This window comes from Scyliorhinus canicula, chromosome 11 (genome assembly GCF_902713615.1).
Source record: "Scyliorhinus canicula chromosome 11, sScyCan1.1, whole genome shotgun sequence".
Lineage (NCBI taxonomy): Eukaryota > Metazoa > Chordata > Chondrichthyes > Carcharhiniformes > Scyliorhinidae > Scyliorhinus > Scyliorhinus canicula.
The window spans coordinates 124,027,349-124,051,632 of record NC_052156.1 but is presented as its reverse complement, the minus strand read 5'-3'; the positions used below and the strand labels follow the sequence as shown (position 1 = coordinate 124,051,632).

Sequence of the window (24,284 nt, the reverse complement as noted above, 5' to 3'; positions counted from 1 at the left end):
ATTCCAGGATATTTTGATAAACATGTGAGAATGTTAATCTGGATACAAATTCACGCATATGAAAATTAGATTGTTTTAATTTGATAGGGTTGATTGAAATTCGAGATATTTGATATGACTAGGACCAATCCGGTGTTGGATTGGCCTTGGGTTAACAGTTTTCTGTAAGGTTTCAAGAGTTGTAAATGACACAATTTTCACAATGAAAAAGGAAAATTTTGAGATTGGATACTAAAGGAAAAGTTTAAAAGGAATGATTGTCAAATCAAAATTAGTCCCCGGGCGTGTTCCTGTTAGATTAAAATAAAAGAAGGATGGTGAAGTTATGGGGCGGGATTCTCCCTTCTGGGGACTAAGTCCCCATGTCTGCCGGAAAACGGGCGAGGATCACTCCAGACTTTTTCCTCGAACGTCTGGGGTGATTCTCCGTTTTCCAGGGGGCTATAGAGCCCCGGCGTGTGACCCGCAGCTCTGGCAGCCGGTGGGGCCCTTCTAGCCAGACCGCGTGGCCGTGCATGCGCATGCCGGCCGCAGGCGGGTCTACACATGCTCACAGCGGTCCACTTCGGCATGGGTGGCGCCGACATGGCGGAGACACAAAGTGGGCCCATGCAGAGGAAGATAGGTCCCTCCCAGATTGCAATGGCCTGCCAAATGGTGGCTTCCGATCATGGGCCAGGCCACCACTGAAGCCCCCCTGCCCCCCCCCCCCCCCCCCCCCCCCCCGGGAGTCAGATACCCATCCCGCCCCCCCCTCACCAGGACCACCACCGTGGCCGCAGGTCCCAGCTCCCGCTGGGTGGTATCACATGTAAACCATGCCTGCGGGGGTTCGGGCGGTTGATGGCGGAGAATCGCTGTGGGGGCCTGTTCCAATGATCCCCGACCGGTGTCACGAAGACCATGCACGCGGGACTGACAGGTCCACAGAGAATTGCGGAAACACCATCGCGCTGAATTTCCGGCGTGAACGGGTATTCTCCGCCCTCGCACCAGGCGCGATTCCGGCGCAGAGGGTCAGAGAATCCCGCCCATGATTTCCATCTGAGAACTTTTACTCTGTCCCTTTTCAAACAGCAAAGAATTAACTTTGTCTAACAGCTGAAGCTAATCACAGCTGAAGATGTACTGACATTCATATAGGAGTTGGGAATTACAAAACTGTAAGTTTTTGAATTGTCAGACTTTTTAAAAGAAAATTAGAGTACCCAATTCATTTTTTCCAATTAAGGGGCAATTTAGCGTGGCCAATCCACCTTCCCTGCACATCCTTGGGGTTGTGGGGGTGAAACCCCCGCAAACACGGGGAGAATGTGCAAACTCCACACGGACAGTGACCCAGAGCCAGGATCGAACCTTGGCGCCGCGGGGCAGCAGTGCTAACCACTGCGCCACCATGCTGCCCTTGAATTGTCAGATATGATTCGATGAATTAATCCATTTTTCCCTGAGAAGATTGGATCTTTTCTTTTTTTGTTTTACAGGTAACTGCAAGTGGAACCAAACTGGCAGTGGTTTTGAGAATATGAGAATTTATCTGCAGATTATCAATATCACAGGCAGCAATAGTCATGGACTACTTTTTTTAATAAACATAGATCTTAACCTATTCGGGACATTTGTTATTCCCAGAAGTGCTCGCATCTGGGACATCTGATGTACACGCATGCCTGGAATCAATTTGATTAAAGGAATCCAATAGAAATGTTTGACTTCTATTTTAAAGATGAGAAAATTTTATTGGCCCGCAAAATTCCTCCAGAGCTTGTGGTTGGGATTGATTAGTAGCTTGTGGGATGCACCAAACTGGATAGAATTAAGTGACTGAGGGTAGAAGATAGAGCCAGGAAATCAAGTGTAAATGGGAATTGTGATATTAGGTGCAATTCAATGGGATATTTAGGTTGGGTATTGATGTATATTCTAACAAAAGGAAAGTATAAATGATGTAAGTAAATTTAGAGCTTTCTCTTGGTGACGCTTGTGTCCATGTCTATGTTTTTTTAAGAGAACAGAATTTGATACCCTGACCACCACTGAGGCAACAGGACCTAGTGGAGAGATAAACAATAATTTTGAGATCTTTTGATAAGATCACATGGAATTCAAGAATGTGTGGCATGACACATGGGGCACTGAATCAGTGTGCAGAAGGGTTATGTGTGAAGTAACTAATATGCAGAAACCAGTTCAAAATAGCCTGGTCCAAGGGTTTGGAAGTACTTGGAATAATGCATTGAAGAACAGGTCCCAGGCATGCACACTACTTGACAAACATAGCATGAAATGGTTAATGAGGCCGTAGAGTGAAACAACACTGTTCAATGATCAAGATGCTAACACATACTCCATAGAGAAACTGACTTTAAAACAATTAGGATAGAATTAAACATACTGATACTTGTCAAAGTAAGCAAAATTAAAGTAAAAAGATAAATAATTTGGATTTGAAAAATTAAGGGCCTGAGAGTAATTAAACCCAGACACAGATGAATGGAGAACTGGAGAATATTTTAAATCTATGCATGATTTTACTTTAAATGATACTGAGTGAGGTGATGTGCAGGTTGGGAGTGTCACATAGAAAGGAGCAACATTCTAAGTTGACATTATTCAGAGATCACATTCAAGTTACAATGGATTATGGAAAATAATGGAATTTAACAGAAATTTAACAAAATGGGAAGAGAAAGCTGAAATCAAAGCAAGTGATTTTTCTTTGTGTGTGCCGATAACTCCACTCAAGGGCTAGATAAAGAAAGAAAGTGATCAAGAATAATAATGAGACAAGGGGTGAAGGAGTAAGATCTCACCCTGTGAAAACTGGAACCTTTTTATACATGACTCACGAATTGAAATTACATTTAATCCACATAGCAATCAATGAATGAAATTAACATAGCAAATGGTCCAATTCCAACTTGATGTTTAATTTGTTTTAGTTTAATTTACACACAATTGAAGTAGGTCAACCCAATATGATTTTATGTTTAATTCTGGGACACATGACTTGGTCTTAGCACCATCCTCAAAATTGACAAGGGGGAAACAACATAAGGCCTTAAGGCAATGATGCAAAACGTCAAGGTTGAACAATTACTGGTGAGGAACTATCCACCTCCCTCGCAATTAAAATTATCAGCTCCGTTCTCTAATTTCAAAATCCTATTGTGCAAAGAAAAACAAGTATTAAAACATTCAGCTTGTGCATTAAATTAGTGTAGTTTAACTTGGATGTTTAAGGGAAGTAATTTTACTTCACATTATGTAACCATCTTTCATTTTGTAAGTTGAGAATTAAGGTCTGTAATTAGCTTTTGCAACATTGTAGTACTTTTAAATGTAAATATATATTTTATATTCACGCTTTGTAAACTTATTTATTAGTGTTTGGGGCAGAAGCAACTTTACCACTCTATTCTTTATTTTAAAAGTAAAATAACAAACAAACTTTAATCCCCCTCGAGAAACCAATTTGAAACTGATCATGCCCACCGAAACTAATAACAAATTTATCGTGAACCCCTCAAGGGAATTAAGAATTAGCCTCATTTAGGCCAATTAGAATGCAACATCATTGATCACAACGTGGGTTGTGGTTTGGAATGAGTTAATAAGCAGCTGCTTTCACTGAACACGTTAAGCATTGAGTATGGAACTGAAGTTTGTTTGTCGTGCCTGCTGTTCAGAGGGAGGCAGAGGTTAGGGGAGAGGAACTCTATACTACTAATTTGGTCAACTAGGGTTTTGCTAAGGGCCAAAAGAAGGGTCTGAAATGGGAAACGGGTTAATAACTGCATAAAAATAAAATTGTATTGTAAGGACCGAAGATGCAGCTGCAAGACTATGTGGGTACTGAGCAGGGTGGGTGTTTGACACCCCAGTACTCCCCAACCCCAGATGCAGTCCTGTACAAAGATGCTGACACAGGAGGGTCCATGGCTCCAGCTGCACCACATTGTCCATGCAGACCAGCCCGGCACGGAGACTGAGGCAGGAACCGGCTGGCTTGGCTCGGTATTGCACAGCGCATCAAGAGCAGTGCAGTATTATGGCAAAACTGTTGTTGCACTCAACTCAAAGCCTCGTGTGAACTGAAGGTTGACTTGTGCATCCCACTCTTTATCAATTGGGTTTTATGCTGACATGATTTCCTGATGGTCTGAAGCAAGATTGGAAGGACAGACAGGACATCGGTGGGCAACTGTTTTAATGAGCATTCATCAGATGCAAATGGCATTTATGATACCTTCTTGCGGGACGTCTGGCCTCCCAATAAACCACCAATGGGAAAATTACAACGTGATTTTACACTAACAGGTTTCTGATGTTTTGGCTCCATCAAGATTTTTCACACCAACCTACCACCGAACACACCACAGGCATGCTGGGAGAATTCCGCCCACAGTGTCTCATTAGTCACCAGGGCTCTTCCCCCGAGTGTTTAGTTTTATCAATTGATAAGCAACAGTGTTGATATTTCCGTTTTTTGGGTCAACCCAACAAAATTATTCATCTTCACATCTGTTAGCATCACAATGATGTCACTCAATGCATGCCCTAATTGGTTCATTAGGTTCTGATGACATCACCTCCATTTGTTCTTCCCACAGTTCTTGTTGAATAAAATTCACCTCATTAAACTAACTTTTCAGTTCAAATAACATGCATTTATCAAATTCAGCAACTGGCAAATGGCTACCAGATGCTGCATGAGCATGCATTGCACATTCATGGAATTCCATTTATGAAAAGGGGAAGAGGGAAGGGAAGGAGACTGCAAGGGCTGGGTAGAGGATGAGAGGGAGATGGTTGTGGGGGACAGAGTCATGTTGAGTAGGCCAAGGAATTCCTTTCTGGAGGGGAGAGGAAGGAAAGCAAGCAAGCCCATCCTTAGGCTCCCTAGAAATTCTGCCAAATACTATAAATTACCCCTGCCTTACTCTGAGACATTATTGTAAAAGTTATGAAGCTGATGAGAACTCCCTGCCGTCAGGACTGGGACCTGAGTCCGTGGGAACCCTCCAGGTCTGGGTCTACACTGAGCTCTCGGGGCCTGGGCTGTCCTGAACACTCTAGGACTGGGCTCCACCAAGCCTCTGAGTTAGACAATGAAGACTTGGCCCTTGTAAACTCCAAAGATGAACCTTGATGATATTTATCACAGATTTTGCCTAATACCTGAGGCCACAATAATATTATTGGCAGTAAATGATATATTGGCAGGGGAAGTTATTCAAATTTTAAAATCCTCATGATTCACCTTTGGGTTTATTCAATGGCTGGGATGCCATTACAGAACAGGATAGGCAGAACATATTTTCTCATTGTATTTCACAGGATTATTTACAAAACAGTTTGATATATTCATAGCTAGTAAAAAAAAGAGCATACGTTATCAAATATACTTATAATTGAATGTTACTTAGGAATGAAACCATGTGAAACAGATGTTAAAATTGATGGTCTCCTTCTACCACTCCAGTCCCACTCTTTAGCAGGTTTAAATGAGCTGTTTCATTGAACAGTTCTCTTACTCAGGTGGCAGTCTCATTAATATTTCCAATCAGAGTCCTGTGACATACATAGGTTCCTGCTGTGATTTCAGTGACCAATTAAGCAGTTAGGAAAGAAGTAAATACTCTAAAAGTTCAGCTTCAAGCCAATCTTAATGGGGTCTAAAAGAGCAGGAGATCATTGCGCTCAACATAAAGGAGCTGTTTGGGGCCACATGTGCTGTTCCAAGCACACTCCATGTTGAATCCCTACATCCTCTTGACCTGGAGCCCACCCAACTTTATCCAATTGCTGGCATGCAACTTCCAGGAAGCCTCTGATCTTTGTTTGGCAGAAAACAGCATTATTCTCTTGCCCAGGGATAGCGAGATACAAATAAAGTTAATCACAGGCAAGGCCTAAGGGGGAGATAGACGGGGACAAAGGAGTGGGGGTGAAAGGTCCAGGGTAAGAAGCTCGCTGGTGGAAGGCCGAGTGGATGGAAGGCCCAGGGGACAAGTATGGAGTCCTGGAGAAAGGAAGTGAGTCTAACAGGAGGAGGATGGGGGAGAGAGCCTGGGATAGCAAGTGTGGATTCAGCAGAGGGGGTTGACAACTGATTCTCCTGGCTTCCTGCCTGGCAGTGCCATTTCCACATCTAATTCATTCTTTCTTTTTATGGGCTGCATGTTCTCCCCATGCCTGTGTGGGTTTCCTCCAGGTGCGCCGGTTTCCTCCCACAGTCCAAAGATGTGCAGGTTAGGTGGATTGGCCATGATAAATTGCCCTTAGTGTCCAAAAAGGTTGGGTGGGGTTACTGGGTGACAAGGATAGGGTGGAGGGCTTGTGTGGGGTGTTCTTTCGGGGGGCCGGTGCAGACTCGTTGGGCTGACTGGCCTTCTGCACTATAAATGCTAGGATTCTATGATAAAATGCTGATACGTGCATTTATTTTAGTCAAGTTGCACTTCTCCTCCACAAAGGCAGTAAACAGGCCCAGCAGAGAATTTCTTGAGTACCGGAAGCCCATCAGGTATCTCACTTGAGTGACCATTCTACATGCATGAGAGTACACGAGTGTCAGGGTATCCACTGCACTACAGGAGGCCAAATTAGTTTCTTCCTGAGGTCCTCCCCAGACAGACAATGGCAGAGACCACTATGTATATTCGAGCCGTATTAATTTAGAGGTTACATTTCAGCAGAAAATGCTCTCAATATCCAAAAACCAAATTACAAACGCATGATTCATCTATGCAAATTATACTTTTTAGGAATATTTTGTAATTAGAAATCAGAAAGGTTTTTATCTCACTCTGCTGTAGCCTAATTCAAGTCAATAAAGTGGTGCTTACTTCTGGAGATCATCAGCAATTGACAAATATTTTTGATCATTTCTTTCAGCTTTTGCGACTTCGTAGAAATCCTGCACGAAGGTGGTTTGGGGACCTTGAGGAAAGGATAAAGTATCTTCCGCCTCTTTAGAAGATTTTCCTATACTCAGGCTTGAATTGGATTGAAAACTCTGAAATTAAAATAGAGTGTATGCAGTTAATCATTCAAATCCTAATACTCCCCATTTTTTGTGACAAGAATCTCATGAGACACTGGGAGGGGGAGGGGATTTTCCACATCCCCCATGGCGTGTTTCTCAGCGGTGGAAGGCGGACAGCTGTCGGCCGGCAGCGAGATCTTCTGGTCCCGCTGCTGTCAATGAGATTCAACATTCAATCCACCCCCTCCCATGGGGAAACCCAAGGCAGGGGTTTGTCGTTATCGGGACTGGAAGATCCTGCAGGCGTGGATGGAAGATCCTGCAGGCGTGAATGGCCGGATGATTCTTCCCACTAATTTGACATAGGTAGATCACAACTTCCAAGTCGCAGCAGTGACAATAGTCAAAGATCTGCATCAAATTTCTCAACAAGGAAAAACAAATCAATTGTCTTCCAGTTTCAAAACCCTCTAACACAGATGAGACCAGAGCTAAAAAGGGCAGTGGATATGATTTTAAATAGTTTTTCAGAATTAATATTACCTTTAGAGATGTATGGTGCACTGGCTGAACATCTTTGGTGAAATGCTGTTGTCCTTGTTGTACTTTCAGAAGATTAGCAGTTCGCACTGCAACAACTGTAAAAGGAGGAAACAATGTTAAACTTGGTCAAAACTTTTCTCAATTGACCCCTCACAAACCCCACATCATCCCAAATTTGGTGCGTATACATTCACAGAGAAGGCTTCTCCTGTTAATCCCCCCACCCTCCCCTCTTTGGTCTGCATAAGAGGCTTCCCATAGGCCTCACCCTCTCACACCCAAACAAAGACACATACAAAGCCACAGGTTGCTTCCCCCCAAAAAATTAACACCGCCACAGGCAGCAGGAGTGGCCCCGGGGGGGGGGGTGACAGCTGTCCCCTTCCAAATTTATTACCCCTGCAACAAATAGTCGACCCAATAAAAACCCTCCACCTAGGAAGAAAAGAAAAAAAACACCCACATTACCCATAGCCACCGAACTCCATTGTGCCAGCTCCTCTGCCTCCCATTAAAGTTTAGTTCCTCCCCAGTTTGTGCTCTTTAATGAAGTCATTGGGCGCCTCTGGGGCTTCAAAGTAATACTTCTGGCCTTCGTAAGTCACCCACAGTTTTGTCGGATAGAGTACCCCAAATCTAAACTGTCGTCGATAAAGCACCGCCTTGGCCCTGTTAAATCCAGCATGCCTTTTTGCCAGTTCCACTCCAATGTCTTGGTACATTCGGACCTTACCCCCTCCCAATAACATTCTGTTTCTCCCTGACCCATTGCAAGATCTTTTCCTTTTCCACAAACTTGTGGAGTCTTACAATCCACCTGTGGCAGCTCCCGTGCTCTTGGCTTTTGTCTTAGAGATCTGTGCACTCTGTCCACCTCTGGGCCTTGTCCAGCACCCCTTCCGCCACCAACATTCCTCAAGATGTACCTCAGAGCACTCGTGCCTTCCACTTCTTTAGGCAGACCGACGATATGCAGGTTCTGCCTTCTAGACCTGTTCTCCTGCTCTTCCACCTTTGCTTTTAACGTCTTGCAATGGTCTCCCAGGAGCCTCATCTCTGCCTCCAATGCCACCACCCAATCACTGTGATCTGACATCATCCTCTCCATCTCCTGGATCTGCGACCCCTGTGCCTCCAAACAACTCTACCCTTTCCAAAGAGCCTAAAAGGAGCAGGGGTCAAGATCTAAATGGATCCCGTCACCACACCAAAATATTTCAGGACTCTGCCAGCCCCATACTCTTTGCTTGCAGCGGCAGAGGTGGAAATCAAGCAGTTGGAAGGCCTCGGGATAATACGGTCAGTACAGTTTGTAGAGTGGGCTGCACCTGTGGTCCCTGTCCTCAAGTCCGATAAGTCAGTCCGCCTTTGCAAAGATTACAAACTTACTGTCAACAAAGCCTCTTGAAGCTCGGAGGTGTGGAAAGGGATAGTGCCGGAGGGGTGTAGAGCATACGGTAGCTTTGTATGCGGACATCTTGCTGTTGTATGTATCGGAATGGAGTATATCGATGGAGGGCATATTGGAGCTGCTTCGAATGTTTGGGTATTTTCGGGCTATAAACTAAATTTAGATAAAAGTGAATATTTTGTGATGTCTCAGCCATGGGTGGGGGCACGGGCGGGTGCTCACTTTAAATATTTGGGTGTGCAGGTGGCATGGGATTGGGGTGGGCTCCGTCGGTATAACATTACCAGTCTGGTAGGGAGGGTGAAAGCGGATCTGACAAGGTGGGATGGTCGCCCTCTGTCACTAGCAGGTCGGGTACAGGAAATTAAAAGAATGCGTTACCACAATTCTAGTTTATTTTTCAGTGCCTGCCGATCTTCCTGCCAAAAGCATTTTTCAAGGAGGTTGAAAAGATGATGACCTCATTTATATGGCTGGGGTGGGGGAAAGGTGACTGGGATTAGAAAGGTGCTGTTGCAGAAAGGACGGCAGTCAGAGGGGTTGGGTCTTCCGAATTTACTATATTATTACTGGCCGGCGAATGTGGAGAAGGTGAGGAGCTGGGTTAGATGGGGGGACTCCCAGTGGGTTAGAATGGAGGACCTTCGCTAAAAACACAGGTGGTGCCAAGCCCGGAGGTAGCGATCTTTGGAGTGTAGGAAGATCCGGGAATTCAGGAGGCGAAAGAGGCCGACGTCCTGGCCTTTGCCTCCCCGGTAGCCCGGAGACGGATCTTGTTACCTGGGTTAGTGACATGGCTGGATTTCTCAGTCTCGAGGAAATAAAGTTCGCCTTAAGAGGGCCAATGTTAGGATTCATCTGGAGGTGGCAGCCGTTCATCAACTTTCTCAGGGAAAGTTAAAATGTCAGCAGATGCAGTACTCCGGGGGGAGGGGGGTAGCGGGCGGGCGGATTGTTGCTGTATGGTTGAGGTGGGTGAAGATTGGGCTGGAGTAGGGGGAATGTTTATTTTACCATGTTGATGTCATTGTTTATGTTACTGTTATAAAAATTTTCAAATAGCGCAATTAAATATTCTTTAAAAAAAAAAGAATGGAGGACCATCAGTGTAGGAAGTCGGGGCTGAGGGTGTTGGCAACAGCACCACTCCCGATGGCCCTAGGGGAAAACCTGGGGAGCCCGGTAGTAGTAGCGACGTTGAAAATCTGAAAGCAGTTGCGCCAGCACTTTAGGCTGGGGGCGGGATCAAGGGAAATGCCGATTGAGGGGAATCACAGATTTGAGCCAGGGAAGTGGAATGGGAGTTTTCGGAGATGGGAAGAGAAGGGAGTCAGGGCAGTAAAGGATTTGTTTCTAGGGGGCTGGTTTGCGGAATTGAAGGAGCTGAAGGCGAAATATGGGTTGGGGCAGGGGGAAATGTTCAGGGAGATGCAGGTCCGAGATTTCGCTAAGAAGGAGATACACCGCTTTCCGGTGGCGCCGGCCCCCACACTGTTGGAGGAGATGCTGACGGCAATGGGAATGGAGAAGGGGGTGGTGTTGGCGATTTTTGGGGTGATTCAGGGAGAACAGAAGGCACAGTTGGAGGGGATTAAGGCAAAGTGAGAGGAAGCATTGGGAGAGGGTATTGAAGATGGGTTGTGGTGTGAGGTGCTCTGGAGTGTGAATGTCTCAACTTGGTGCGCGAGGTTGGGGCTGAACAGCTGAATGAAATGAAATGAAATGAAATGAAAAATGAAATGAAATGAAAATCATTATTGTCACGAGTAGGCTTCAATGAAGTTACTGTGAAAAGCCCCTAGTCGCCACATTCCGGCGCCTGTCCGGGGAGGCTGGTACGGGAATCGAACCGTGTTGCTGGCCTGCTTGGTCTGCTTTATAAGCCAGCGATTTAGCCTTGTGAGCTAAACCAGCCCCTGAAGGCGGTGTATAGGGCACACCTCACAAAGGCGAGGATGATTCAACCCTTTGAGGGGGTAGAGGATGTTTGTGAACGTTGCCGGTGGGGGCCCGCAAACCACGTTCATATGTTTTGGTCCTGTCCAAAGCTGGAGGTGTTAAGGGTAATTTTGAATGTGGTGTATGTGAGGCTTGAGCCGGGTCCGCTGGAGGCCATATTCAGGGTATTGGATCAGCCAGGATTGGAAGCGGGTGCGAAGGCAGATGTTTTAGCCTCGCCTCGCTGATTGCCCAAAGGCGGATCCTGTTTGAGTGGAGGTCAGTTTCTCCACTCCGTGCCCAGGCGTGGCGGGGGGGATCTGTTGGAGTTTTTAACACTCGTGAAGGTGAAGTTTGAGTTGAGGGAAAGGATGGAAGGGTTCTACAATTCATGGGCTTTGTTTATTATGCACATTCAAGAATTGGATGACATCGAACATTAGGGGGATGCAGATGGTTGGACTGTACATGTTGTTGGTGACTATGTATGGGTGGATGGTGGATTCCTGAATTATTTTCTTTGATGTTTGTATTTAAAATGTTGAGGGTTGTTTGGGGGTTGATGGGAGGAAGGAATTGTTGACCAGGGGATTGACATTGTATTTGTTACCGTTGATTGTTTGTTGGTGGGTGTAAATTTGGATGAAAATGTGAACAAGGAGAATAAAAGTTTTTTTTAAAAAGCCTCATGACTGGATCAGTGCCCCATGCCACGTACAGAGGATTTGCATGCCAAATAGACAGGTGGTCAAACCTTTACAAAACTGGATATGAACAATGCCTACCTCCAGCACGAACTAAATGAAATATCCCGAAAGTACATCATAATTAACACCCTCGGGTATGAATGAAAAGACACGTCTACCTTCAAAGTCTCGTCGGCATGTGCCATCTTTCAGCATATCATGTAAAACATTCTCCAAAGGCTGCACTGGGTGGCAATATATCTGCATGACGTACTAATCACAGGGGCCACTGAGTAAAAGCACCTAGCGAACTTGGATCAGGTATTGAGGCAATTTTCCAAAGCAGGTGCATATCTCACTAGAGAGAAATGTGTATTCCAGGCAGGCAAAGTGATCTACCAAAGGTACCAGGTAGATAAGAAAGGCCTACACCCTGTCTAAGATAAATTCACAGACATCAAGGAGGCACAGACCTGGTGAAATACTCCTGAAACATTTCTAAGTGTGGTAGATAGCAGGAATTGCCGCAAGCTTCCCGGCGTTTGGTCCAACAGGGCCGGCAATGCTATTCAACCTTAATTGGTCCACTTAACGAAGCCTGACGGGCTTCTCGTCACAAATGAAGGTTCGCCAGCTGATTTGCCGGGACCGTGCTTGGTGGCCACCCGCTAAGAAGGTTGAGCAGCACTTAAGCTGTACTTGCTCGGACTTCCAGTCTGCTGGTTACCAAATCCAGCAGAGGGCGGTGAGAGATCTGGCCAAAGAGTTGGAGGAAACCTGTGGTGCAGCAGCCGGTGCAAGGATGGCTGAGGGGGAAGAGCTGGTGTAAGGTGGAAAGCCCCAGATGGAGCTGTTAATGGCTTTCATTAAGAAGGAATTCCGCCAGCAGAGGATGGAAATGCAGGAGGGTCACTCGAAGGCCATCGAAGGAGCTGTGGCACCCCTGAAGAGTTCGACGGAACGGGTGGAGGTGCAGATTCGGGAGATCGAAGGATTGATCTCGGACCACATCTATTGTGTGATGGCTCTGGAGGTGGGGCTCCTAGGAGACCTTTGTAAAACATTGAGGGCAAAGGTGGAGGAGCAGGAAATACCTCGAGAAGGCAGAACCTGTGAATAGTGGGCCGGCCTGAAGGAATGGAAGGTGCGAGTGCCACGAGGTACATCTCAAAAAGGTTCTGGCGGGGCTGGTGGTAGAAGGGGTGCTAAGTAAGGCCCCTGAAGTGGACCGAGCGGATAGATTCCTGAGGCAGAACTCTCGAGCTGGCGAGCCGCCACGGGCGGTGATCGTGAGACTCCACAGATTTGTGGAGAAAGAGAAGATTTTGCGTTGGGCCAGAGAGAAGCATACTTACGAATCGGTGGGGAAGAAGGTCCGAATTTATCAGGACACATTCAGAGGCCGGGAGTATGGAGAATTATTTTGAGACCCCAGAAGCGGCCGAGACATCATTAAGGAGCATAAACTGGGGGAGAACTGAGTGGACAATGCTTGGGAAATGGGGTGCTGGCATTTTGTAATGGTTGGGAACATGTTTGAATTGGGGGTAGGGTTTGGGGGATTTTCGGCCTCACCGGTTCGGAGGGGGTTCTTTTTTGGGTTTGCTGTTTACTGTTGGCATTGGAAGGGGTGGTATGGGTGGAAGGCTTATGTGGGGATGAATGTTCGCTCCTGTTTTATGGGACTTTTAGCATTTGTTTGTTTGCTTTTGGGGGAGGCAGCCTGGAGTTCAGGAGAAGTCTATGTTTGGGTGGGATTGGTAAGGTCAGCAGGGAGCCTTCTTCCTTGAGCTGAGGAGTGGGGGGGAGGGGGAAGGAAGGTGCCTTTGGGCAGAGGCTGCCACGCTAGCAAGTAATGCTGGTGGATGGAAGTGAGGTGGTGGGGGAGAAGGCCGAGAGCAGTGACTGGAGTTAGCAGGGGGTGAGAGATGACGGGGCAGAAAAGGAGGATATCTGGGATGGGCTAGGTATCGAGTTGAATTAAGGGGGCGGGAGCCAAGTGGGGAAGATGATGGACGGTAGAGGGGGTTGGAGGCATAAGCCTCCTTTAAGGCTGTTAATGTGGAACGTACAGGGACTGAATGGGCCGGTTAAAAGGTTGCTGATGTTCGCACACAGGTGGTCTTTCTACAGGAGGGACAAGGTTAGGTTAAGGAACGGGTGGGTCAGGCAGGTATTCCACTTGGGGTTTGATTTGAAATCGTCGGGAGTGGCAAATTTAATGAGAAAAATATGGGATTTGTGATTGCGAAGGAGGTGAGGGATCAGGGTTGGAGATATGTGATTGTGAGTTGGGTATTGGAAGGGGCACATGTGGCGTTGGTAAATGTGTATGTCCCAAATTGGGATGATGTGGGTTTTATGAGGGGCTTGCTGGCAGCGATCCCGGATTTGGCCACGCACCAGTAGATCATGGGAGGAGAACTGTGTCCTGGAGCCGAAGGTGGATAGATCAAGCCCCAGGTCGATGGGTAGGGTACGACTGGCAAGGGAGCTTGGGGGGGGGTTTACGGAGAGGATGAGTATGGTGGATCCATGGCACTTTCAGAACCCAGGGGGAAGGGAATATTCATTCTTTTCCCACGTCTATAAGTTGTATTCGAGGATTGATTATTTTGTAGTGAACCGGGAGATTTTGGTTGGGGTGGAGGGGGCAGAGTACGCAGGATTAGTTATCTCGGGCCATGCGCCCCACTGGCTGGAGATTCGGTTTAGTTCGGGATGAGAGCAGAGGCTGGGGTGAAGGTTTGATTCGGGGTTGTTGGCGGATGGGGGTTTTTGCAATAAGGTGCGGGCGACGATTAAGGAGTATGTGGAGTTGGGGACTTCCAGTGGCGGCTATGAAGCAGTAAGTCGCACATTTGGTGGCTCCCGCTCTGGTCGGGCTTTTGGACCTTTTCTCCCGATCTTTTAACGGACTTGAATTGTAGAACGGATGCCAGTGGCAATTCTCTACTGACTTGCCACTTCGGTGCATGGAAAAAGGACTAGAAGTGTTTGTAAGGGCAGAAATAAGAAGACAGAGGAGACTTGGGCTGTAGTTGCAACAGGGGACAGCATGGCGGAAGGGCGAACCTCTGGCTTGTCGACCCAGCAGTCTATGGAGCAACTGATGCAAGTCATCCAGGAGGGCTTTGCTACGCAGAAACGAGACTGCTTGGACCCTATAAAAGTGTTGGTTGAGTGGCTGGAACACAGGTTGAACGGCCAGGATCCAGAAGGTGGTGAAGGCGCTGGCGGAGCAGGAGGAGCATCAGACCGCAGTGGAGCTGGAGGTGGGGGTGCTGAGGGACCAGCAAAAGAAGCTTCTAGAGAAGGTGGAGGAGCTAGAGAATAGGTCCCGCCGGCAGAACCTAAGAATTGTCGGGCTCCCGGAGGGGCCCGAGGGAATGGACGCTGGCATATTTGAGAAGCTGCTGGGGAATGGGGCATTCTCCTGGCCCTTGGAGGTGGATAGGGCTCACAGAGCACCTGCGAAGAAACTGCAAATGGGAGATCCCCCGAGGACTATGGTGGTGAGATTCCACAGGTTCTCGGATAAGGAGCATATTCTGCAGTGGGCCAAGCAGACACGGAGCTGCAAGTGGGACAATAGCATCCTGCGGGTTTACCAAGACCTGAGCGTGGAGGTGGCCAGGAGGAGAGCAGGCTTCAATCAGGTCAGGGTGATCCTTTTCAAGAAAAAGATGACGTTTGGACTGTTATACCCAGTCCGTCTCTGGGCCACGCATGCGGATCAGCACTTTTACTTTGAGTCGCCTGAGGATGCGTTGGACGTTGCGAAAAAGAAACGGCTGACGAAGGACTGAGAACTTTTGAACTTGGCTGCAACGTTCGTGTTTCCGTTTTCTCTATTTTGTTTCTCTGTTTTTGTAAAAAGTTTCTCGTTTTGCTTGGAACCAGCAGTAGAGCTAGGTGAGTTTAGGTTTTCATTTGCACTGTTGGGGGATGGTGGTGTGCTAGTTTTGATCTTGGTGTTTTTCTGTTGGGCAATTGTGTGGGGATTGTTTAGTGTTGGAATTTGGAGTTTGTTTGCATGAGCCGGGGGGGTGGGGGGGGTGACTGATCGGCGGAGGGGGAGGGGGTGCAATGAGCCCCCCAACTAGGCTGATCACCTGGAATGTTCGAGGGTTAAATGGGCCGTTCAAAAGGGCACGTGTGTTCGCACATCTTAGATGACTGAAGGCGGACGTGGTGATTAAGGTAACCGACCAGGTTAGACTGTGGAAAGGTTGAGTCAGCTAGGTGTTTCACTTGGGACTAGATTCAAAGACTAGAGGGGTCGCGATCCTGGTCAATAAGCGTGTGGTGTTTGAGACAGGTAGAACAGTCTCGGACGTGGGAGGTGGGTATATTATGGTCAGTGGGAAACTGGAGGGGGTGCAGGTGGTATTAGTGAATGTATATGCGCCAAATTGGGATGATGTGGAGTTTATAAAGAGGATGCTGGGGAAGATACCGGACCTGGACTTGCATAAGTTGGTCATGGGAGGGGACTTCAGTACAGTTATGGACCCAGGCTTAGACCAGTCAAGCTCGAAAACGACAGGGGGCCAGCAATGGCAAAGGAACTAAGAGGGTTCATGGAGCTGATGGGGTGGGTTGCCATAAATTGTACGCGAGACGTGTGCTTTACAAAAGTCAGGCTTTAATAGACTAGAACACAGCTCTGCGATCGTCTACAATGGAATGGACGATCGCCGGGCGTTTGTCCCTTTATACCTCGTTAATGGAGGTGTGGTTAACTCAGCCTCTCGGCCAATCGGGCCCATGGCGGTTTGGGCCCCATGGCGGTTTGGGCAGCAGAGGGTGAAGGAGTTCTCCTTCTACTAACACGTGCATAAAGTATACTCCCGGATTGATTTCTTTATTTTGAGCAGGGCCTTTCTGACTGGTGATATGAGTAGCAGCCGGGAGGATAAATTTTCTCTCCTTACTCTTATCGAATTTGGGGCTTCCCACTGGCCCAGACAAAACGATATGTACACAAAGTCCATGGAGCTGTAGAACTTTAGAAAGATTCGATCAGTCTTTTTGTGGTCCTTGACGTCCTGGCAGACCGCCGCAGTGGAGGAGTTGACGTTGGGTCGGCCGATGGTTCCGCTGACGTCCTGGAGTCCGGGAGCGATGGACCTTGAATAGTCTCTGTCACCTAAGCTGGCCGTGGAGACGCCATGGATGTGGAATGGGGAACCTGAGTGGGGTGCTGGGGTGAAAAAATGAGGAGGGGTCTGTGATGGGGCGGGGGGGGGGGGGGAGGCCGCACGTCGGCGGGTGCCAGGTCCCGGAGGGAGACCGTGTCCTGCCGACCGTCAGGGTACTCCACATACGCGTACTGCGGGTTAGCGTGGAGTAACTGGACTTGTTCCACCAATGGGTCGGACTTGAGCACCCGCACATGCTTCCAGAGCAAGATGGGTCCGGGAGTGACCAGCCACGTCGGGAGAGGGGATCCGGAGGTTGACTTCCTGGGGAAAACAAGAAGACGTTCATGAGGTGTCTGATTAGTTGCGGTACAGAGGAGTGAGCGGATAGAATGTAGGGCATCGGGGATCACCTCTTGCCATCGGGAAATAGGGAGATCTCTGGACCGGAGGGCCAGTAGTATGGTCTTCCAGATGGTACCATTCTCCCGCTCTACCTGTCCGTTACCCCGAGGGTTATAGCTGGTCGTCCTGCTAGAGGCAATGCCCCTGTTGAGCAGGAATTGACGCAGCTCGTCGCTCATAAATGAGGACCCCCGATCGGTGTGTATGTACGCGGGGTAGCCGAACAATAAGAAGATGGAGAGTAGGGCCTTAATGACGGTCGATGTGGTCATGTCGGGGCAGGGAATGGCGAAGGGGAAGCGGGGGTATTCGTCGATTACCGCCAGGAAGTAAATGTTGCGGTTGCTAGAGGGAAGGGGCCCCTTGAAGTCAATGCTGAGACGTTCGAAGGGGCGGGATGCTTTGATCAGGTGTGCGCACTCGGGGCGGTAGAAGTGCGGTTTACACTCTGCGCAGATGTGGCAGTCACGGGTTACTGACCTGACGTCCGCGATGGAGAAAGGCAGGTTGCGGGCCTTAATGAAATGGTATAGGTGGGTCACCCCTGGATGGCAGAGGTCCGCGTGGAGGGAGCGGAGGCGGTCTATCTGAGCGCTGGCGCAGGTACCGCGGGACAGGGCATCAGGAGGCTCATTGAGCTTCCCAGGACGATACAAGATATCATAGTTGTACGTGGACAACTCGATCCGCCACCGTAAGATCTTGTCATTCTTGATCTTGCCCCTTTGTGCATTATCAAACATGAAAGCTACTGACCGTTGGTCTGTGAGGAGGGTAAACCTCCTGCCGGCCAAATAGTGCCTCCAATGTCGCACTGCTTCGACTATGGCCTGGGCTTCCTTTTCCACAGAGGGGTGGCGGAGTTCAGAAGCCTGGAGAGTTCTGGAGAAGAAGGCCACGGGTCTGCCCGCTTGGTTCAGGGTGGCCGCCAGAGCAACTTCTGATGCGTCGCTCTCGACCTGGAAGGGGAGGGACTCGTCGATGGCGCGCATCGTGGCCGTTGCGATGTCCGCTTTGATGCGGCTAAAAGCCTGGCAGGCCTCCGTTGACGGCGGGAAGGTCGTGGTTTGAATGAGGGGACGGGCCTTGTCCGCGTAATTGGGAACCCATTGGGCGTAGTATGCGAAGAACCCCAGGCAGCGTTTGAGGGATTTTGGGGTATTGGGGAGAGGGAGTTCCATCAGGGGGCGCATGCATTCGGGGTCGGGGCCTATCACTCCTTTACGCACTACGTAGCCGAGGATGGCTAGACGGTCGGTGCTAAACACGCACTTATCCTTATTGTATGTGAGGTTAAGGAGTTTTGCGGTTTGGAGGAATTTCTGGAGGTTGGCGTCATGGTCCTGCTGGTCGTGGCCGCTGATGGTGACATCATCAAGATACGGGAAGGTAGCCTGTAATCCGTACTTGTCGACCATTCGGTCCATCTCCCGTTGGAAGACCGAGACCCCATTTGTGACACCAAACGGAACCCTAAGGAAGTGGTAGAGGCGCCCATCAGCCTCGAACGCGGTGTACATGCGGTCACTCACGCGGATGGGGAGCTGGTGATAAGCGGACTTAAGGTCCACAGTGGAGAAGACCTTGTATTTCGCGATCTCGTTTACCATGGTGGAAATACGGGGGAGAGGATACGCGTCCAGTTGCGTAAACCGGTTGATGGTCTGGCTATAGTCGATGACCATCCGGTTTTTCTCCCCAGTCCGGACCACCAGCACTTGGGCTCGCCAGGGGCTGTTGCTGGCCTCGATGACCCTTTCCATCAGCAGCCTCTGGACCTCGGACCTGATGAAGGACTGGTCCTGAGCGCTGTACCGTCTGCTCCGTGTCGCGACGGGTTTGCAATCGGGGGTGAGATTAGCAAACAAGGAGGGGGGGTCCACTTTGAGGGACGCGAGGCTGTAGACAGTGAGGGGGGATATAGGGCCGCCGAATTGGAAGGTCAAGATCTGCAGGTTGCACTGGAAGTCCAGTCCTAGGAGTGCCGGTGCGCAAAGGTCAGGGAGGACAAGGAATTTCTAATTTTTGAAAACCTTCCCCTGGACCGTGAGGTCCGCGATGCAGCACCCGGTGACGTGGACGGAGTGCGAACCTGAGGCTAACCCGATTTTGTGTGTTACCGGATGGACAGGGAGCGCGCAGCGTCTTACCGTGTCAGGGTGAACAAAGCTTTCCGTGCTCCCGGAGTCCAGCAGGCAGCCCGTCTCGTGGCCATTGAGGTGGATCAGCGTTGTCGTTTTGGCGAGCGTGCATGGACGTGACTGGTCGAGCTGAACGGCTGCGAGCCGTGGAGAAAATCCGTGTCCGTCGTCGCCGTCCGAGTCGATGCTGGAGGAACCTTGCGTGCAAATCCCGGAAGGCGGGGGCCAGGATCCGCACGTGGAGTCGGGTTCCGAAGATGGCGGCGCCCAGGACCCGCATGTGGAGTCGGGATCCGAAGATGGCGGCGCCCAGGACCCGCACGTGGAGTTGGCGCCCCAAGATGGCGGCGCCCAGGACCCGCACGTGGAATCGGCGCCCCAAGATGGCGGCGCCCAGGACCCGAACGTGGGGTCGGCGCCCAAAGATGGCGGCGCCCAGGACCCGCATGTGGAGTCGGCGCCCCAAGATGGCGGCGCCCAGGACCCGCACGTGGAGTCGGCGCCCCAAGATGGCGGCGCCCAGGACCCGCACGTGGGGTCGGTGCCCCAAGATGGCGGCACCCAGGAGGCCCTCGTGGTCACTGGGGGCAGAGCTAGCGGTGCCGGCGAGCCGAGTGGAGCGGCTGCGAGCGGGGGAGGCGAGGCGCGCAGGCCAGGCGCAGGAGCCCGGGGGCAGGGGGAGAAGACTCGTGCGGCGGGCAGGTAGGTACCGGGAGGGCCCAGAGAGGCGAGCCTGTCGGGTGCCGAGGCCCGGGGGCGGGGGGAGGGGGAGAAGACTCGCGCGGCGGGCAGGTAGGGACCGGGAGGGCCCGGAGAGGCGAGCATGTCGGGTGCCGGGGCCCGGGGGCGGGGGGGGGGGGAGAGGCTCGCGAGGCGGGCAGACAGGGACCGGGAGGGCCCGGAGAGGCGAGCATGTCGGGTGCCGGGGCCAAGGGAAAAGACTCGCGCGGCAGGCAGGTAGGGACCGGGAGGGCCTGGAGAGGCGGGCATGTCGGGTGCCGGGGCCCGGGGGCGGGGGGAGAAGACTCGATCGGCGGGCAGGTAGGGACCGGGAGGGCCCGGAGAGGCAAGCATGTCGGGTGCCGGGGCCCGGGGGAAGAGGCTCGAGAGGCGCGCTGGTCGGCTGGCGGGGCGCGAGTCGGGAGGCCCGGGGGAGAGAGAGAGGCGCACAGGCCCGTCGCAGAGGCCAGGGAGCGGGGAGGAGAGTGCTGCGTGGCGTCCAGAAACGCCGCAGCCAGCGTTTTGGCCTGGCAGACCGTGGAGTAGTGGCCCTTCTTCCCGCAGCTCTTACAGAGGGCGGAGCGGGCTGGGCAGCGCACGCGAGGGTGTTTCGCGAACCCGCAAAAGTAGCAGCGGGGCCCCGTGGACTTGTCGGGGCGTCCCATGGCACAGGCCTGAGGGAGGTGGGGAGCGGCGGGTGGCGGGTGGGAAGCGTGCCAGGAGGCCTGGCTAGGGTCATAGAAGCGGGCGTTTTGATCCGCGACCTCCAGAGAGGAGGAGAGGGTCAGTGTCTCAGTTAAGCTGAGGTCGTCTCTTTCCAGCATCCGCTGGAGGATAGTGGGGGACAGCATCCCAGCCACGTAAGCGTCGCTGATCAGTAGTTCCATGTGCTCCGTAGCCGAGACTGCTACGCAGGAGCAACTCCTCCCCACGGCATGGAGGGCCCGGTAATATTGGTTTAGTGACTCACCGGGGACCTGCTTTCTGGTGGCCAGCAGATGTCGAGCGAATACCCTGCTGACTGGTTTGATGAATTGTCCTTTTAGCTTTTGTATTGCGTCATCATAATCCGTTTCCTCTTTGATTATTGCGTAGGTGTCGATACCCACGCTGGAGTGGAGGACGTGCAGTTTCTGTGCCCCGGTGGGGGGGGGTGGTTGTAGATGCTAGGAACCCTTCGAGGCATGTCAGCCAGAGTTGGAAAAGTTCTGCAGAGTTCGGAGTTTGCGGGCTGATGCGGAGGCATTCGGGCTTGATCCGGAACTCCATCTTCAAAGTCTTAGTCTATTAAATTGATGAGCCATCAATTGTACGCGAGACGTGTGCTTTACAAAAGTCAGGCTTTAATAGACTAGAACACAGCTCTGCGATCGTCTACAATGGAATGGACGATCGCCGGGCGTTTGTCCCTTTATACCTCGTTAATAGAGGTGTGGTTAACTCAGCCTCTCGGCCAATCGGTCGAGAGGCACATGACCGACCAGGGCCAATGGTAAGCCGGTGTTCTGCCCCAATGGCAGACAGGTATGCAGATCATATCACCACAGGCCCCATGGCGGTTTGGGCAGCAGAGGGTGAAGGAGTTCTCCTTCTACTAACACGTGCATAAAGTATACTCCCGGATTGATTTCTTTATTTTGAGCAGGGCCTTTCTGGCTGGGGTAGTGGACACGGGGTATTCGGCGATCACAATCTCAGACCATGCACCGCACTGGGTTGACCTGCAGGTTAGTAAAGACAGTAATCACCACCCGCACTGGAGGTTAGATGTGGGACTTTTAACGGATGAAGGGGTTTGCAAGCGGCTGAGGAAATGTATTAAGAACTACCTAGAGCCGTGAAGAAGGCCGATAGTGTGTTAGCGTTTATTAACAGGGGGCTTGAGTTTCAGAGCCTCGGGGTTATGCTGCAACTGTACATGACCCTGGTGAGACCACATTTGGAGTATTGTGTGCAGTTCTGGTCACCTTATTATAGGAAGGATGTGGAAGCATTGGAAAGGGTGTAAAGGAGATTTACCAGGATGCTGACTGGTTTGCAGGATAGGCATTATGAGGAAAGGTTGAGGGAGCTAGGGCTTTACTCTTTGGAGCGGAGGAGGATGAGAAACTACTTAATTGAGGTATATAAGATGATGAGGGGGATAGATAAGTGGACGTTCAGAGACTATTTCCTCAGTTGGATGTAGCTGTTACAAGGGGGCATAACTATAAGATTCAGGGTGGGAGATATAGGAGGGATGTCTGAGGTAGGTTCTTTACTCAGAGAGTGGTTAGGGTGTGGAATGGACTGTGATAGTGGAGTCGGACACTTTAGGAACTTTCAAGTGGTTATTGGATAGGCACATGCAGCACACCAGAATGACAGGGAGTGGGGTAGCTTGATCTTGGTTTCGGACAATGCTCGGCACAACATCGAGAGCCGAAGGGCCTGTTCTGTGCTGTACTGTTCCATGTTCTATGACCATCTCATGAGCAAGATAGTAGGGGTGGACAGGAAGCATTTGAGGGTGCCCACCATGGAGGGATTTGCGAGGAGGAAAAGGTTGCAGGGGCAGTTTGACAGAGTTGACAACGGGGAGGGCGGTAGGGCAACAGTGTAGGGCAAGAGGGATGCAATACGATAATGGGGCGAAGGTGAGCTGCGTCCGGGGAAATATTGAAGGACTGGGGCTGGGGATGTGGTGTCAGAGCCGGAAAAGATAAACAAGGCGTTTAAGGAGTACTACCAGGAACGTACGAGGCGGATCCAGGGTGAGAGGAGGAGGACATGGGGCGGTTGCTGGACGAGCTGGAATTTCCCCAGGTGGAGGCAGGTGCTGGAGGAGTCCCTGGGGCTGAGGGAGGTGCCGGATAGTATCAGGGGTATGAAGTTGGGGAGGAGGGCGGGACGATGGCGCAGTGGTTAGCACTGCTGCCTATAGTGCTGAGGACCTCGGTTCGATCCAGGCCCTGTGTCACCGCCTATGTGAGGTTTGCACATTCTCCCCATGTCTGCGTGGGCTTCACCCCCACAACCCAAAGATTGCAGGTTAGCTGGATTGGCTATGCTAAATTGGCCCTTAATTGGAAAAAAATAATTGAGTACTCTAAATTTTATTATTTTTTTTAAATGAAGCCGTGGAAGGCCCCAGGGCAGATGGGTACCCTGCGGAATTTTAAGGAATTTGCGACGGACCTGACACCACATCTGTTGGGGCGTTTAATGAAGCGCTGGATAAGGGCCAGGTGCCAGAGACAATGACGCAGGCAGTAATCACGCGAATGCCGAAAAAGGGGAAGGATCTGGTGGAATTTGGGTCATGTAGGCCCATATGACGATTGAACACGGATGTGAAAATATTGGCTAAGTTGTTGACGGGGAGGATGGAGGATTGTGTTGCCGGAGTGGTTGCAGAAGATCAGACAGGTTTCATGAAGGGCAGGCAGCTCGCAAATAATATAAGACGGCTGTTCAATGTAGTGATGAATCTGGCGGGGGCTCTGGTACTGGAGGTAGTGGTGTCCATGGACGCGGAGGAGGCATTTGATCGGGTGGAGTGGCGGTACTTGTTTGCGGTTTTGGGAAGGTTTGGCTTTGGGCCAAGATTTGTGGCACGAGTGCGGTTGCTGTATGTGGCACCAAGGGCTAGTGTGAGGGTGAATAATCCGAGTTCGTGAAGCTTTGACTCACACAAGGGTACGAGGAAGGGGTACCTGCTGTCGCCGTTGCTGTTTGTATTGGCCATAGAGCCGTTATCGATGGCTCTCAGGTGGAGTGGCAGGGGATTATGAGGGGACAGAGGGAGCATCACGAGTCGCTCTATGCCGATGACCTGTTGCTGTATGTTTCGGATCCGCTGGAGTGTATGGGAAGGATTATGGGGCAGCTGGGGAGGTTTGGAGGATTCTCAGGGTACAAACTGAATGTAGGAAAAGGCGAGATTTTCCAGGTAAATGAGCTCCATAAGTGGAACTTAACGAACCTGGTGGAGGAAGCCAGGGAGGATCTTAAGAAGTGGGTTACATTGCACTTGACGTTGGCGGGGGGGGTCCAAGTGGCGAAAATGAATATTCTGCCGAGGTTCTTGTTTATTTTTCAGACTCTCACGATCTTTATACCAAAGGTTTTTTTGGGGGAAATTGGACACAATCATTTCGGACTTTGTATGGGCGAGGAAGGTGCGGAGGGTGGGGAGGACCCTGCCGAACTTGCTTCATTATTATTGGGTGGCGAAGGTGGATAAGGTGAAGCAGTGGTGGGAAGGAGAAGGGGTAGACTGGGTTAGGGTGGAGCAGGAATCTTATAAAGGGGTCTCGTTTGAGG

At 50.4% G+C, this 24,284-nt stretch overlaps 1 protein-coding gene and 1 long non-coding RNA gene across 3 annotated transcripts in view; one reads left to right on the top strand and one right to left on the bottom strand.

Annotated features, from left to right (window-relative positions):
* Positions 1 to 1,692, top strand: part of LOC119973353 — a 90,970-nt gene extending 89,278 nt beyond the window's left edge. Inside the window, exon 3 of the long non-coding RNA XR_005462294.1 lies at positions 1,485 to 1,692. This is a non-coding gene — a long non-coding RNA (uncharacterized LOC119973353). The remainder of the gene's footprint in view (positions 1 to 1,484) is intronic.
* Positions 1 to 24,284, bottom strand: part of ccdc87 (coiled-coil domain containing 87) — a 174,548-nt gene that overhangs the window by 111,685 nt on the left and 38,579 nt on the right. For both annotated transcript variants that reach the window (XM_038811295.1, XM_038811294.1), the window contains exons 7-8: positions 7,535 to 7,629; positions 6,852 to 7,021 (exon numbers count right to left, since the gene is read on the bottom strand). In XM_038811295.1, the coding sequence (XP_038667223.1) occupies positions 6,852 to 7,021; positions 7,535 to 7,629 (265 nt within the window). The remainder of the gene's footprint in view (positions 1 to 6,851; positions 7,022 to 7,534; positions 7,630 to 24,284) is intronic.